The sequence below is a fragment of the Haliotis rufescens genome, unplaced genomic scaffold (genome assembly GCF_023055435.1).
Source record: "Haliotis rufescens isolate VD_foot unplaced genomic scaffold, xgHalRufe1.0.p SCAF_37, whole genome shotgun sequence".
NCBI classification, from domain to species: domain Eukaryota; kingdom Metazoa; phylum Mollusca; class Gastropoda; order Lepetellida; family Haliotidae; genus Haliotis; species Haliotis rufescens.
In genome coordinates, this window is record NW_025964079.1 from 3,039,678 (window position 1) to 3,056,959 (window position 17,282).

Genomic DNA, 17,282 nt, shown 5'->3' on the forward strand with positions numbered 1-17,282 from the left:
ATAGGTTAGTTCACGGAAATTGTTTCGCGATTGTTTTCGTTGTTTTGGAGGCAACTTGACGTCATATGAACGCATTGTTTCAAATAAATGAAGATGGCAATATCTGTTGTTCAGTACGTCAGAGACAGTTTAACTGACGTCGTTCCACCAACAGATTACCCGTATTGATTTACCTGACGTGTTCAGATGCGAGACATTCTTCTACTTTTAATCACGATCGAGATCAAAATCAAGATCGTCGTCAGCCTTGAACATCAATGCATCCAGTCCTTATATACAGCGTCTGCTTATTTATGGCAGTATTATTTGTTTGTTTGACCATACATTATATGTTTGACCAATAGAGCTTGAAACGTGGTACTTTCATTGAATAAAAGCACTCCATAGAAGATGACAACTAGTAGTAGATAGGTACAATTAAGTTGTTGTTGTTGGTTTGTTGTTTAAGGCCGCACGCAGCAATGTTCCAGCTATATGATGGCGGTCTGTAAAATAATCGAGTCTGGGCCAGACAATCCAGTGATTGACATCATGAGCATCGATCCACGCAATTGGGATCGATGACATGTATCAACCAAGTCAGCGAGCCTGACCACCCGATCCCGTTAGTCGCCTTTTACGACAAGCAAAGTCGCCTTTTACGGCAAGCATGGGTTGCTGAAGACCTATTCTACCCCGGAATCTTCACGGGTCTGTGGCAGTATTAACTGGCTTCACTGGCGTCAGTTCTCCTTAATATATTCGTTACAAATCCCTGTTGCCGGTTTACAGGACCACAGGCAATCTATTATGGAAGAGATCCAAATTGATGGATCTCCTCCCCCCACGCGGAGGATAAGATAATAGGTTAGGTGTGGGCTTCACATATTGTACCAAATTGGGAATCGAACTAGGCAACCCCATCGCCTACTGGGCCTATTATGACAGCGGGTTACCAGACCCTCGTATCGTATGTCGATGACTGTGTGGATTCATTCCAACTGGTGGTCACAAGCATTCACGGTTGGTTTCATAGCCAATATATTCTGTCTTTGAAACATTTATACATGTACGTGTTTATCAGCAGGAAAGATAAACGGTGCGGTTGTTCAGCGGTTGGGCTGGTCTGTCGTTTGTGTCGACCGAAAGTGGTTCGCCGTCGGCAACTGGAACAGCCCTCAGCACGCGGATCTAAGGAAGAAACGATATACAGGATTAGGATCATTCTGGTCTTCAATGATGCTTCAATACAACACGACGGAAAGTAATTACAACGATGCAATCTACATATTTCGAGTGATGGCGCGTTCAGTAGCTTAAAGCTAGATTACATTTACAGACTAATTCATTCCTGTTTCATTTGATACCTACAAATATTATTTGAAACCTCTGATTGTCCAATCAGTCAGTATAGAAAGATATAACTTATATATTTATCAAATACGTACGGATACCAAGTATCATGATTTCCTGTGGGCGATTTGTACGAAATATGATTTCACCCTGAAACAACGTATGCCGCAAGTTCTTACCCTATCCTCTGTGGTGAGAACAGGCAAAACCATAAGAACCCATCGGACAGACTCCGAACAGGGCGGGGTGGTAAGCGAACCCTTGTACGTGTAGTAATCGTCATCAAGCAGCAGCAGCTCGCTGGGGTCCAGAGTCACATTCTCAGCTTCACCTATACCATAGCAACAAAACTACCATACAATACTGAGGAAGATCAGTCTTTATCATCAGTCATTTCTAAAAGACTGTCACATACTATCGTTATACTTCATTAATTAATTATCTACTTTTCATCAATATGTATAGAACAGGATTGTTTGTTGTTTCAAATATACATACAGGTGATCCCCGAAAGCATGTCTGTTTTCATAGTTAATAAAAAAAACACACCAATTAAGGCATGCATACGGAAGTGTCACTTGTAAGAGACCTGGTGAAACATAAATTCAGAAAATAATAACTCATAATCACGCAGGGGACTCAATTTGAAACACAGATACAACGAATCAACATCTCGAGACCGAACTGTTTGTCAGTTAATTTATATCTGTCTACATGTACTGACATAATGTATTGTAAATAAATAATAAAAATGAAATAAATAATGAATGTGAACTAAATAAAAGATAAGATATCACTCATTTTAGTGCCTTTACAATGTTCATGTATTGTTACATATAAGATCTCTGTAAATATGATGCCTTAACATTCAAAATAAATTCAAGAATAAGTACATCAATAATACTTCACAAATTTGTATACACTACGAATATAAACCCAGGAAGTATTGACGATCAAATAATTATTGTATAGTATAAAGTTTAAAACGACCAAGCAGGTAGCCATTTATTGCTTCATTGGCGCTTTTACATTTGCATGCATCATTTATATTATTCAGAAACATTTCGCAAACACCTAGTGTCATCACTGATTTTCAGGGATCCATTCATATTACTTTCACCCCTATTTTGCCCAATGGAATCTGTTTCGTCTGATAATCGAGACTGGTGATTCTCGCTTGAACTTGTCAGTAATTAAGCAATATACTTTTTCCACTTATAAAGGTATTGCTCACATTCATTATTCTGTAACAAGCTCATGTCATCGTCTTCAGCAACCCATGCTTGCCGTAAAAGGCGACTATGCCTGTCGTAAGAGGCGACTAACGGGATCGGGTGGTCAGGCTTGCTGACTTGGTCCATGGATGTCATCGTATCCAAATTGCGTGGATCGATGCTCATGATGTCAATCATTGGATTATCGGGTCCAGAATCGATTAGTTACAGATCGCCGTCATATAGCTGGAATATTGCTGAGCGCGGCGATAAACAACATACAAACTAACAAAACAATCTTGTCATCTTCACACGGTAATTCCTAACAACGTTTCAAACAACCCCCCCCCCCCCCCACCCCCAACCCACCTCACCCCCACCCCACCCCCCACCCACCCCCCGGACACAGCCAAAACTAAAGTTAAATGTGGGCGTGGCAGAAGATTATTCACTTACAGGACGTTTCAACCGTCGGGTGCAATTGATGACAGTTTCAAGGTTACAGAGTTTTATGTATGTTTTGAGTGGACATGTCGATATACTTACCGACTTTCAGATGCGCCACTCCATCCACGAACCTGTTGAAGGCATGATCCTGCGACTCACATGTCACCTAGGAAAGGTGAAGGAGGCCGTCGGTTATGAACGGTTACATTTTGGTTAACTGCTTCTCAACTGGTATAATCATTATTTAGAGAGAAAGTATCTATCCCAAGTGAATTGATTTAATTTTCTGGTGAGAGAGTTAATCCATCATTGTTTATTTTCTACTGAACGTGAAGCACATTTGTGGTGTCTCCGTCGTGATATTGGTGGAATATTTCTAAAAGCGGCGTAAAACCATTCTCACTCACTCACTCTATACTGAAATCCAAATTAACAACATTCTATTTAAGCACTTGTGGACGTGTCCACAAATTGGATCATCATCGGCAACTTATCTCCTGCATAAAGATGCCACATCTGTTACTACAGCTTCTAAAATGCCACTTAAAGGTATTCTGTTCTGCGGGTATTGCCGGTGTCAAGAAATATATTCGCCCCCAGAATAAAATCTCCCCCCGGCGAATTTATACCGGTACAGTTCCGCCCCTCTCGAAATAAACTCTCCCCCACCCTACGAAATATTATCTCCCCCCAGAATATTTCCTCCCCCGTTCGTTTTATAAATACTTGCCATGCAGTTCAATAGTTGCCAAACACTTCTGATAGAGACGATGTTGAGAATGTGGAGTGAATAGGGCTTTACTTTGAGCACTGTGTTTTCTTTTAACTACCGCAATATGAGACAATAAAGTGGTAAATAGGTAGATATAATACTAGTCGTTAGATATAAAGCTTTACCATTCATTGTACCATTTTAAACCATGTGAATGTTGTAATATCAGTCAATCAGGTGGGAAAACAGCCAAATCCTCGCTCTATAAAGGACTATGTCAAACATTATGCAAGTTGAAATGACCCCTGATACTTTATGAATACTTTATGACAGTTTATGGAGTCAAAATCAATGCTGATTATTCATAAACTTAATGCTTCGTACCATAGGCCCATGGCCTCTTCAGTGCTGAATAAAGATTGAAAATACATCAGTCAATCAAAGATGAAGGTAACTTTATACATCAGAGTTCTTGAGAATTAGTTCATGTTTTGTTCTTAGACTAACATTTCAACCATCGATTGTGTTCACATGTAGACTCAAACTGGTATGTTAAAAAATGTATACAGACAACAACAACTGTATTAGAAAGATAACTATTTAAAGAATATAGTACTTAAAGACATTGCAACAAACCGAATAATCAGGGGGGAGACTTTATACTGAGGGGGGCGCGAAATAAATCCGCCCGGGGGAGATTTTATTTCAGAACAGAGAACAGAACAGAGAATCTGTACCGGTATAAAATCCCGGGGGGGGGGGGGGGGGGGGAATTTGTACGGGGGAAAGTTTATACTGGGACACCGACACAGTTTTCTGTCTTGTAAAGATGAGGTCAATCTAGGTCGTCAACTACATGGCTGCAATTGCGTGGATCGATGCTCATGATGTCCAGTGGGCCGATAAGGACCTTTATCCTACCTCGTCCTTTAACATACGATTCAAGAAAGGCGGGGCAAATAACAGACTTAAACTACACAGATATATACCGCTTTTAGTTTATTAAGACTATTTTATAAATCCACTAACAAACAACATTAAGCCGATCTCTGCCTGCGCGGATCACCACTTCTACTTCCACTGCTGCGACCGTTGAACTCCACGAAAAAATTAAGGCAATCAGTTTCATTGTGTATTTACGAAATGCCCAGCTACATCAGAGTTACAATGGTACAATGATGGTGAGGTGAGGTGAAATTGGGTTAAACGTCGCGTCCAAGATTATTGCACTTATATGTGACATACATAGCCCCTTCATATTAGTTTAAAGAAACAGGTAATGAATTGATTGCTGGAACAAAATACAGGATAGGCTATTAAAGGCAGAGTTGGAAGGCACAGTTCGTCCATACCAACAAACTACATTTAACAGACAAATATTATATAAACAAATCATATAAACTTCATAATGTCAAGTTAAAATCCGGAGAAAATCATGTTAGGCCCGGTAACTTTCACACGCACTGGTGGATAGTTTTTCATGGCATCAGTCTTGTTTTCTGAGCTTATGTTAATAGTCTATATATTCAGACGACCAAGAGGTGAGGTGAAATGGGGTTTAACATCGCGTTAAAGATAATAGCACTCATATAGCGACGTGCATGCACGTGTGTGTGTGTAGCTGCTTGTACTAATCCGGACTAATGACGATTTTATAGTGCTAGCTCACTGAGATACCATGCGACAGATTAACATGAAAACCCGACAGTATACTGAATCTGTGCCGACCAGGTTTTAGCCCCTTAATGCCGAGCGCCAGACAGGGTAACAACATCATGCGACCAAGACGTTTTCTTGTTCAAGGGTGAGGTGAGGTGAAATGGGGTTTAACGTCGCGTCCAAGATTATTGCACTTATATAGCAACGTGCATGCACGTGTGTGTGGCTGCTTGTACTAGTCCGGACTGATGCCGATTTATAGTGCTAGCTCACTGAGATACCATGCAACATAAATACCCCATTAAGACACAGTATACTGACTCCGAGCCGACCAGTCCTTGTTTTAGTCACTTAATGCCGAGCGCCAGACAGGGTAACAACAAGTACCATCTTTTAACGTCTTTTGGTATGACGCGGTCGGGGATCGAACCCCGGACCTTCCGCTCTCCGGGCGGACGCTCTATCACTAGACCACGGAGGCGGTTGTTCAAGGGCAGCTTTAAAAGGCGAGAAAAGGGATCTGGAACCTCTTACCTCCAGGAACACTCCAACGACAGCCAAGCCGTCTTCCTTGTCGACAGCCGCCCCAACACTCCCATACTCCTTCTTGTAGTGAACCATATGCAACTACAACCGCAAGGAAGACGACGTTTTTTTAAGTTATAGCACACTAAATGAAGTAAAGCTACTGTAACCAAAAGAAATGTTATGTTTCTTTTTCGTTTGTTTCATGAAATAGTCATTCACTACAAGTTCCTCTCAATTGACGAAATATTCCGATTGGTAAATAATTTATTATAGCCATACCTCCCCATCGTAGTGTTTGCCGTCGACGAGATGTTCCGAGGGAGAGTGGAAGTGCATTGAGTCCAGGACGTACTCGCCGTCAGTGAAAGGCATGTCATCCGTCACGAGACGTTCATTTTTGAAGAAGGCAAGACTCGCGCCATGGCCTGCAATAAAAAACGAAAACATCAAAGAGATTAGTTTAAACCATTACACTAAAATATCTCGTTGACATCTACACAAGTGTCAGAAAACGAAAGAAATAGTTTTTTTCCAACATGACTGTGGTAAGATTGACACATACTTCCACTTTAAACAGCTCACCAGCAAATCGTTACCTGCATGTAAAGTATTTCCAAATATTAAGCGCAGAATATTTTGATACCGCCAATTTGCAGGAGGAAAAATGTTATTTTAATTTGTTTGTCATTTAACGCTGCACTGAGCTATATTCCAGCTATATGACAGCGGCCTGTAAATAATCGTGTCTGGGCCAGAACAATACAGTGATTATGATATTGTTGGCAACAATCCACGCCGCCAGCATACAATGACACGCAATCAACCATGTCTCCGAGCCTGAAAACCTGATCAATTTGATCGTCTAACATCCAGTCGTCTAAGGCGCCGCTATTCGCTGTGCAGAGTTGCGTCCCTTGGGCACGCCAGAAACCTATGATTGTGGGCTCGAATCCCGGTTTGCCTCGATTATGTTTCTAGGTTTGTCAGCACCATACCCGTGCTCGTGGGTTTCACCTAAGTGGTAAACATCTGAGACCTGCATCACTTCGGGTTTGTTTTCTTCCCACATTAAGCTGACCCGCTGTGATATAACTAAAATATTGTTAAAAGCGGCGTTAAACCCAACTCACTCACTCACTCTAACATTAACTCGGAATTCTAGCAGACATTTTGACCCAACAAAGGGTTCTTTGCACAAATATGTGGAAACTAAACACATCATATGCAATTCATCTCTGACTATTTTAATTGTAACGATCACCTGTAAGGGCCTTGGTATGGTGAGAGCATTTATGAACCACCGGGTCTGTATGATTTAAAAACTGAGCAAAACCGTTCGAAATCGTTTTTAAAGTTATAGCATAAATAAAGTATTATCATGGCTGATATTTGAACACGAGAAAGTCGTTGAGGAAAGCTTAGTATCTCAGATCTCACAAGTCACTGATTTGGCTAGTTGACTCACAGAAATATTCGTCATTTGTCACAATGAGTGAGTGAATATGGTTTTACGCCGCTTTTAGCAATATTCCAGCAATATCACGGCGGGGGACACAACAAATGGGCTTCACACGCTGTACCCATGTCGGGAATCGAACCCGGGTCTTCGGCGTGACGAGCGAACGCTTTAACCACTAGACTACCCGACGGCCCCTTTGTCACAATGACCAGAGGACATACACAGGTTTTGAAACACACAGCTATTGCTTTGGTATAACTATAAGTATCTTAGAGTTGTATAATTCATGGTTTATAGGAATTCTACCAGTAAATACCCTCAAACATTTAAATTCAAATTATACATCAGAATGCTTTTGAGTAGATTATTTATACTTTTGTACTGTAATACTTATACCGATGCATTATCCGACATTACGTAAGTGAATTATCTAGAAATTAACGTTTTGCAAAAGACCATAGTCTTAAGAATGTTACTATGCAAACCTAAGTTGATGAAAGGTCCAGGTGTTAGGTATTTGTAACCAATACTTGTAAATAAATTTAAAATATTACCATTCATTTTTAAATTCCCAGACACAGCTCCTTTTGGTTCATAGTCGATGCCGCCCAGAGGGTGACATGTCGCGTCGTCACTGTCGATGTCAATGGGAGACTGCTGGGACCCGTCACAGCAGCGGGTGTCGGTGTCCAGATCGTGCCAGTGAGAAGGATCTGGAACAAAATATTGGGTATTTCAGTTAAATGTCAACTGACTGTGGTAGGATCTTAGACGGGATGCAGATCTCAGACGTTTACATATTTGATGAATCCACGAGCGTGGAGGGATACAGTTCTGACAAACCAAGAACGAAATCATGGCGAATCAGGGATTCAATTTTTAGATAGGCATTGCTTTGAAGTTGACGGATGACAAAGTAGACACAATTTATGGATAACAACTTCTTTATTTACTGTAAAGGTGACCTTTCGGTATAGAGCCTTATACCGTTGTCAAGCAAGACTGAATATATATAGTACGTGGAGGATTAACAGTAGAGGATTAACAGGAGTAACAAATGCATACATGAGTGGGATAACATGAGTAAGTAATGACAACAGAAGGGTGATACTGTCACAACATGATGGACAGAGAACACATCTGGGATTCGATTCCAATATCACAGGTTTCTACCACGCCTAAAAGTAGCAGCTCTGCATGACGAACTGCGGATCCTGAAACGACTGGGCCACCCAGTAAGCTAAATATACTTTTGAGGTTACGAGAAAACCCAGCTGCTTGGTCAGTGCTGAATTTCAATAATAGGAATAAGCTGCATCTCAATTGATTCGGTCTGGAGAGATGTATATGCAAGTGCCACTAATAGCTTGTTCGTTATCGTACATTGTAGAGTTTACTTTAGATTCTTGTGTAATACTACTGAGAGCCTACTTCTGTTAATTGCCGGGCTCCTGGGCAAGGAGTTTATATAGGACCGATCCTCCAATAAGGGGTTGAAAATATCCCCCATCCCTACCCCCACCCCAAGAGAATATTAAATGGTCCGTTCCCTAGTACATTACTTTTAGGTAAACAATACTAGATATTTAGAATGAAAGTGGCTATAAACGTATTCAAATTCCTCTTTCAGTCTTGGAGAGTAGCGTCTGTCATCGATCCATTGCAAAAGGAGGAGACAACTCCTGTTTTGATACTGAAGTTCATGATCAACAGCAAAGGTGTACCAGTAAATACCCTGCTTCGATAAACAGAAACATTCGCTTTCTCATGCCACATTACATAACAACTATAAAATTAAGGATCAGCTATTTTATATTGCATTTATCACCAAAGGACGTCATGATATAACCGTTAGGTTTACTTGATCCTCTCATACTATATTATATATTGTAATTTCTACACATACTGTAGGCATACTTTAGTCTTCCCTGAAGAGGTAAAAACATAGGATTTCTTAATGATAAGAATCAAGGATTTCTTAATGGTAAGAATCAAGGATTTCTTAATGGTAAGAATCAAGGATTTCTCAATGGTAAGAATCAAGGATTTCTTAATGGTAAGAATCAGGGATTTCTTAATGATAAGAATCAAGGATTTTTTAATGGTAAGAATCAAGGATTTCTTAATGGTAAGAATCAAGGATTTCTTAATGGTAAGAATCAGTAGGCAACATCATTTTCCGAGCGGAAAGTCAACCAAAGGGGAAGAGTGACAAAAAATGATGCACAAGTCTGTATGACAAGAGGGGTTGCCGAGCAATATTCCTTCAGCTTCAAGCTTTGGTGTCTACATTTCTCAACTTTTGGAAAATGCTCTTTGTACGAAGATATCAAAGGGCGACATACGACTCTTGCTCAAACGATGTTTGATCAGGTTGACGCATTCAAGGTCTTAATAAAGCTTTCAGAAAGTTTTATGGTGGACATGTGAAAGACATCCAAATCTGACCTGACATTGACAAAATATATGTTCCCGTGTTTGGTTTCCTTTCAGGTGAAAGCGTTCGCTCGTCACGCCGAAGACCCGGGTTCGATTCCCGACATGGGTACAATGTGTGAAGCCCATTTCTGGTGTCCCCCGCCGTGCTATTGCTGGAATATTGCTAAAAGCGGCGTATAACCATACTCACTCACTCACTTTCAGGTGAACACTTGACTTGCCTTTGCATGTGTTTGTGACGGAACCACCGCTTGTGCAGGGTACGCTCACTTTTTCGCGAACACTTTCATCACAATTTAATCGTGATTCATAAATACATGCTTATGGATAGACGGAAAAGTATTAAGGTGAAAGCAGAGATTTCTTATGATTATGAATGAGTTTGTTCAGTTTTATTTGGACAGAACGAGTTCAATTAAAGGTAGAGGTCAGCTGGGGCAAAACATACCCATATTCATTTAGCAATGATTTTCAACAGCAACAAGTCAACCAAAATGTGGCTGAAACAATGAACTATTTGTAAGACCTTAAGCTTCAGTCACACAGACAATGCGACTGCGATGCAGCCTCCTGGCGACCAAAATATTTGACAATCACAATAAGGTTTCAGGGGTCTCTGAAAGGATTCACTGAGGTCGCTACAAGGTCTCGATCGACAACTAGTCACGGACCAGTCCCCGTTCAGTTGCAACAAGTCACCGAAGATTCGCTGACTGGTCATCGATCGGTCTCAACCAGTTGCAAACATTTCGGCGTACCTGCGGTGAACAGTTGCCGATCAATCACTGACAAGTTGCAAAACCTATCGCTGATTGATCTGCGATCATACCCTAATTCCAAATATGGGCAGAAGTAGTTGCACCGGTCTCATCGCGGTCGCATTTTGTGACTGAGGCTTTACGACTGTCGATAAATCTAACTCACCATCCCCCGAACCTTCATGGTAGCCGAAGTGTATATGGTGCTTCGGGATGGGACACAGAGCATCTTTGGCAGCCACGTAGACGTTGGCTGCAACAACCACGACAACAATCGAAATCAGCATCTTTCTTCGTCAGTATCTGCCGGATAGAATAGCATGGGGCGAGCATACCTTTAAATAGTAGGATGTTAGAAACTAATACCACTAATTCAACAGGTGGGTTTAAAACCCATGACTGCAGTTGCGTAGATTACAAAGATACTCAACCAATAAAATGTTAGTTTAATCAATAAAGCCGTTTTGATTGTATCTAACTCTTCGTGCAAAATTAACATAAACGTGTATGAACAATATTTGTAGATAATACATATGTAACATATTATAAGAGATCATATAAGAAAAGCGTCAAACATTTTGTGGAAGAAACTCGTTTCCTTTTAGTACGTAGTCCTTGTGATGACATGTTGTATGTTATTCCTTGAGTGAGTGAGTGTGGTTTAACGCCGATTTTAACAGTATTCCAGTTATATCACGGCGTGTCAGCTTAATGTGGGAGGAAAGCCCGAAGTGATGCAGGTCTCAGACGTTTACCATTTCGGTGAAACCCACGAGCACGGGTATGGTGCTGACAAAACTAGAAACATAATCGGGGCGAACCGGGATTCGAACCCACAATCATTAAGCTGACACGCCGTGATATAACTGGAATACTGTTAAACGCGGCATTAAAAATAACTCACTCACTCACTCACTTAACCACTCATAGGAGTGAGGGAATATTTTATTAACGACGCTTTTGACAATATTCCTGCAATGGACTGCATACTTTGCACCATGTTGGGTGAGAATCGAACCCGAGTCTTCCCCGGACGAGCAAACACTTTAACCACTTGGCCATCCCACCAGTCCCATGTCATAAAAGAAGAAAATCTCAACCATCCGTGGAGACGAAAGGAACCTCAGCTCTCTAACTATGTGGGGTGGTCGGGTAGTCTAGTGGTTAAAGCGTTCGCTCGTCACGCCGAAGACCCGGGTTCGATTCCCGACATGGGTTCCCATTGACATGAAGCCCATTTCTGGTGTCCCCCGCCGTGATATTGCTGGAATATTGCTAAAAGCGGCGTAAAATCAAACTCACTCACTGTAACTTTGTAATCTTAAGTCCGTGTTATCCTGGTGCAGCTAACTAAAATTTCATTAGTTTATTAAAAAAGTGAAAATGGAAATGTGAGCAGTTTGGAAAATGATTACAGGTTCCCGGCTGCACCAGACCTGCAAATGTCAAGTACAAAACCTGCTTCGCCTACGTTCATTATGTTGTTATCTGTCACCATATGGCAATCCATTTTGATGTGTTTCAACAAACTGATCTTTTATCAAACTTAATATGGGATCAGCAAAGTATTATTACGTACAGGTAGCCGGTTTATTACCCTATCATTTACTCAAATAAACTTACACTCGTGCACTCAAATTGTATACGCGAATATTGTGTCAATTGAAATGACATAGAAATGGTTTTCATGGACTGTGGGACGAAACGTATTCTCTATGGTTGAAGTTAGGAACACGTTTCAAAATTAAGCCCTTAGTGCCTTAACATTTAAGGGTTTTGTTTGGGATTATTATTATTATTATTATTATTATTATTATTATTATTATTATTATTATATAACGAATACCGGTTTTCACATTTTAAACCAATATTGAAATCTAATTAAAGCGTAACTTGTTATTCTGGCCAGGGGCCTAGATCCAGTTTAATTTAACTCTGTATTGAAAACCTATCCTTACTGCATTTACATTCAAATTATATTTTCTAGTTGTTAAATTCATACCATATCTTTTGGACATCGTTTCACGTTGGTAAAACTGTCCCTTTTCATTGAATAATTGTCTGATACGGATAATACCTGCATTCCATTCGTCATCATAAATACCTTTTCTATTCAATAATACGTTTTTGGTCTTCTGAATAATCCCATTGTATACAACAAAAAATGTTTTCCAGGCGAGACTTCCAAATGTTTATTTTTTTACATTCAATTTGGATATATCAGAATTACATAGTTTGATGTGTCGAACTTTTAGTTGTCTCGAAGTATAAGCTGCGTAGTCCTTTACTCATCATTTTTCGGCTTTGTCGAACTCGAATAACTCGAAGTAAGCATCACTTCAACTTCGACACAACGGTGTTTGACTGTATTATAATAACATTTCAACAAGAACCAGTCAAATATATACTGAACCAAATTAAAAACTTCACAATCCTAAAATTTTAACATTTTGACCAGTTATCATTGTGGGCCCTTATTGTGTATTTAAACAGCTATGGCCGCGTATTGTCTTCAGATAACACTCGTTTTTGTGCAGGTGAATCGATCAAAATCATGTGCACAGTACTATAGTGGCAAAAAGGTTTATCACGTGCAACTGGTCACGTGGCCATAATACCGCACGTGTTTTCAGCCATACTTGTTAGCAGTCATTAACAAATAAAGAAAAACACAAGAAAACAAAAGACTTTACGGCCATTTGTCATGCCACGCCTTTCAAATGTGCAACGTGAACGTGCCATCGGCATGTTGCAGACGGGAACGTCCGTAGCTGAAGTCGCAAGGACGATGGGTTGTAGTCGACGGACTGTTTATGATTTACACACGCGTCTACAGCAAACGAGTACCACCGCTGATCGCCCTCGGCCAGGTCGACCACGTGTGACGTCACATGCAGAGGGTCGTCAGATTGTCTTATGTCACCTCCGTAACAGATTTTTGATGGCTACATCAACCAGAAATGAACTGTTTAGGGGTAGACTGAGTGCGCAAACTTTTCGAAACCGTCTGAGAACTGCTCACCTTCAAGCACGACGGCCATACTGCGGGCCGATTCTGACTCAATTACACAGACGTCAACGTCAATTGTTGGCACAGCTACTATAGACTCAGAGGAATTTGAATCAAGTCGTCTTCAGTGATGAATCCCGGTTTAATGTTCGATTTGCTGATGGTAGGGCGAGGCTGTGGAGGCGCCGTCATGAACGTTACGCCCAGTGTTGTGTACAGGAAGTTGACAGATTTCGAGGCGGGAGTGTCATGGTGTGGGGTGCTTTTGTGTCGCAATGCACGTTCCAGGCTTCTTGTCATCCGTGGCAACCTCAACGCTGCTGCTTACCGCAACCAGGTACTGGCACCAGAACTTCTGCCTTTTATGGCAGCACATGGACCCGGTTTGATCTTCCAACACGACAATGCCAGACCCCACACATCAATTTTGACAAGGAATTTCCTTCAGAATGTGGGAGTCAACGTCATGGACTGGCCGTCAAGGTCTCCCGACCTCAATCCCATCGAATACATCTGGGATGCTCTTGGCAGAAGTCTGCGCACTCTCCAGAACCAACCACAGAATTTGCAAGATCTTTGCACCATTTTGCAGCAACAATGGCGTCGTCTTCCCAATCATGTGTTCACAAGCATCACAAGGTCCATGCGGAGGCGTTGTGTGGCAGTTGTCAACGCACATGGTGGCCATACACGCTACTGAACTTGTGTGCCATCAGATTCTCGTGCTTTGGACTTATGATTTAATCTGTTAATGTTATTACCGAATACCGTAGGTGCTTGGAACAAATTATGGTTACCACCGTTAAATTAAAATCCTTCTTTGGACAATAATGATTAAAAATTACCTTCTCTGATACATTTGTCCGGTGTATATCATATATGGGATTACTTTTAAAAATGTGAAGTTTTTAATTTGACTCAGTATACAACTTTTGGAGGGGGAATACGGGCGGAAAATGTACAAGTTTATGTATAGAGCTACTGTGAAAGAGACGGTGGAGTAGCGTTGTTGTTTTTGTATATATGAACATCCACGCTGTTATTAATTCATTGTGTGAATTAGTATTGTAAGAAATAGACTTTTAGTATTAGCATAGTAGTATCGTGATAGTAGTGTTATTAGTATTAGTAGATACTAGTATTGTTAGTAGAAAGACATTGGTAACAGTAGAAGTAGGCTAGGAGCACCGAAAATCGGACAATCGGACGAAGAGATTCGTCCATGGAACGCCATGCTGTCAAATTTCCGTTAACGATGACCAAGACAATGTGGGAAGCCCATTTCTGGTGTCCCCCGCGGTGATATTGCTGGGATATTGCTAAAAGCGTCGTGAAACCCCAACTCACTCACTCACTCATAACACCCCCTCCATCATACGGCACGACCTCCTGAATGCAACATTCCGCCTTTCATGTTCCCCCCCAATGGCGGTAAATATGCTGGCTGAATACCTCAGCAATGAACAGACACAACCGGCGTGAGTGAAGTCGTCCCTCTGCCAGTCACGTCGCTGCCAAAGACGTATAGTCCGAGTCCAACTCAATCTCTTACGACGATGTTGCGCTGTCAATAACTGTCCTATGTGAGGACTGTAAACTCTAATTCCTTGAGGCCTGAATTGCCTGGCGACTGTCTGTCTTCATTGGGCGTAGTTTCCCTGGGTCTGCCTGTTCTTGGCTTGACCGATGTCTTCCAGGTCTCTCTGTAACGTTGCATCAGGTTAGTCACAGCAACACCGGAGCAACCAAAGGTTCTAGCAATGTGGGCATGGGTGGCTCCCATCTGTATCATACCCAGGGCCCGTTCGCGTTGTTCGGGTGTCAGTCGTTGCATTTCTGTTGTGGTGTTTTATCAGTGTGAGTGTCTGACATACCGTCCGTATCATTTATATACTCTTATTACACGTTTAGTTTCGGCTGCCCAAGCAGAACATGTTTTTCACATTTTCGAATTTACTGAAGCAAAACGTGCCTATGCGTGTAACACTTTCTGTAAAGAGCAGTGTTGTGTTTGGACAATGTGTTTTGCATTGATTTAGTTTGAACTTATGTTTTTAAATGTTTGCAAGTTTTACTTTTAAAGTGGTTATGTTTCTTTTGGCCGTCAGTATATGTGAACCATACAGATGACGTTATGTGCCACCACGTTTACGTGTTTGATAGAATCGAAAAAGATAACAAATGTGAATACAATGAAACCTTTTCAAGTGCTCGTTCCCAAAGAAAATGTATTGAATACCCGGAGTACAAGACAAGCGGGATAGTGTCATTTGATTGGAAATCTCTGCTGTGCAGTGTGATAAAAAACATAATATTTGGTTGGAACAATCATTAATTTATTTGAAATGTCCTTGTATTTTTTGTTGCAATCTTCAAATAACAGAAGTTTTCCTCTGATTCTCCTTCATCTTAACGTTCTCTGCGTTCTTCTTCTTCTTCTGAAAGAATAATAACAAAACTTTATTACAGAGCTGTAGATGTTGTGCCCAGTGCATTACTTATTTCGTCGACAATATCTTTTAATGACAGTGGAACAGAAATGGCCTTCGTTATAACTGCATGATTCAATCACATATCACGACAATTTCTTACACTGGTTAAACTACTAAATAATGACAGGAAGTCTGATTCTGAAGAAAAGGAATACATAAGTGTGTCGAAGTGTGTGGTAGTATTAACCTTTATTCATCTTCTTCGTCTTCCTCATCTTCTTCGTCTTCCTCATCTTCGTCTTCTTCACGTTTTCTGCGATCTTCATCTTCATCTGGAACATTGACAAGGAACATGTATTGCAAATTTGAAAAAAATGCATCCATATATAAGATCATGTGTTTAAATCAAGGAACAGAACTGGCCTTCGTTATATTTACAATACTGTTGTGTCATATCAGGTTGGCATAATATTATATTCTTCCTTGAAAAGTTAGAAATTTGTGAACAATGCCACAAAATTCTGATTGCAAAGGAAAGCAATAAATAAGTGTCTGGAAGTGTGTGGTTGTATTAACCTTCTTCATCTTCTTCATCTTCATCATCTTCTTCGTCTTCCTCATCTTCTTCGTCTTCCTCATCTTCATCGTCTTCCTCATCTTCTTCGTCTTCCTCACGTTTTCTGCGATCTTCATCTTCATCTGGAACATTGACAAGGAACATGTATTGCAAATGTGAAAAGGTTGCATCTATATATAAGATCATGTGTTTAAATCAAGGAACAGAACTGACATTCTTTATATTTGCAATACTGTTGTGTCATATCAGGATAGCATAATATAACATTCTTCCTTGAAAAGTTAGAAATTTGTGAACAATGCCACAAAATTCTGATTTCAAAGGAAAGCAATAAATAAGTGTCTGGAAGTGTGTGGTTGTATTACCTTCTTCATCATCTTCATCTTCCTCATCTTCTTCGTCTTCCTCATCTTCTTCGTCTTTCTCGTCTTCTTCATCTTCCTCATCTTCGTCTTCCTCACGTTTTCTGCGATCTTCATCTTCATCTGGAACATTGACAAGGATCATGTATTGCAAATTTAAATCAGTTGCATCTATAAATAAGATCATGTGTTTAAATCAAGGAACAGACTGGCCTTCGTTATATTTACAATATTGTTGTGTCATATCAGGATAGCATAACATTACATTCTTCCTTCCACAAAATTCTGATTGCAAAGGAAAGCAATAAATAAGTGTCTGGAAGTGTGTGGTTGTATTAACCTTCTTCATCTTC

General features: G+C 40.6%; 1 protein-coding gene and 1 long non-coding RNA gene across 2 annotated transcripts; both read right to left on the minus strand.

Annotated features, from left to right (window-relative positions):
- Positions 1-1,007: 1,007 nt before the first annotated feature.
- On the minus strand, positions 1,008-10,842 carry LOC124144354 (carbonic anhydrase 2-like). The gene is made up of 7 exons (XM_046513725.2): positions 10,715-10,842; positions 7,906-8,064; positions 6,172-6,317; positions 5,899-5,991; positions 3,093-3,159; positions 1,512-1,663; positions 1,008-1,170 (listed from the first exon to the last, which is right to left on the minus strand). Exons 1-7 carry the CDS (start codon positions 10,833-10,835, stop codon positions 1,060-1,062), a joined length of 849 nt encoding a protein of 282 aa, XP_046369681.1. The 5' UTR covers positions 10,836-10,842; the 3' UTR covers positions 1,008-1,059.
- A 5,035-nt stretch (positions 10,843-15,877) lies between these two features.
- LOC124144383 lies at positions 15,878-16,272 on the minus strand. The gene is made up of 2 exons (XR_007218003.1): positions 16,238-16,272; positions 15,878-15,996 (listed from the first exon to the last, which is right to left on the minus strand). It is a non-coding gene; the product is annotated as an uncharacterized LOC124144383 (long non-coding RNA).
- Positions 16,273-17,282: the final 1,010 nt, after the last annotated feature.

What these genes read in the sequence shown, in the direction of transcription:
- LOC124144354 (XM_046513725.2), bottom strand. Translation starts at nt 10,835, where the DNA reads ATGCTGATTTCGATTGTTGTCGTGGTTGTTGCAGCCAACGTCTACGTG. An exon ending in CCATGAAGGTTCGGGGGATG is followed by an intron (nt 8,065 to 10,714) that starts GTGAGTTAGATT and finishes ATTTTGTTCCAG; the next exon opens with ATCCTTCTCACTGGCACGAT. An exon ending in TGGGAATTTAAAAATGAATG is followed by an intron (nt 6,318 to 7,905) that starts GTAATATTTTAA and finishes TTTTTATTGCAG; the next exon opens with GCCATGGCGCGAGTCTTGCC.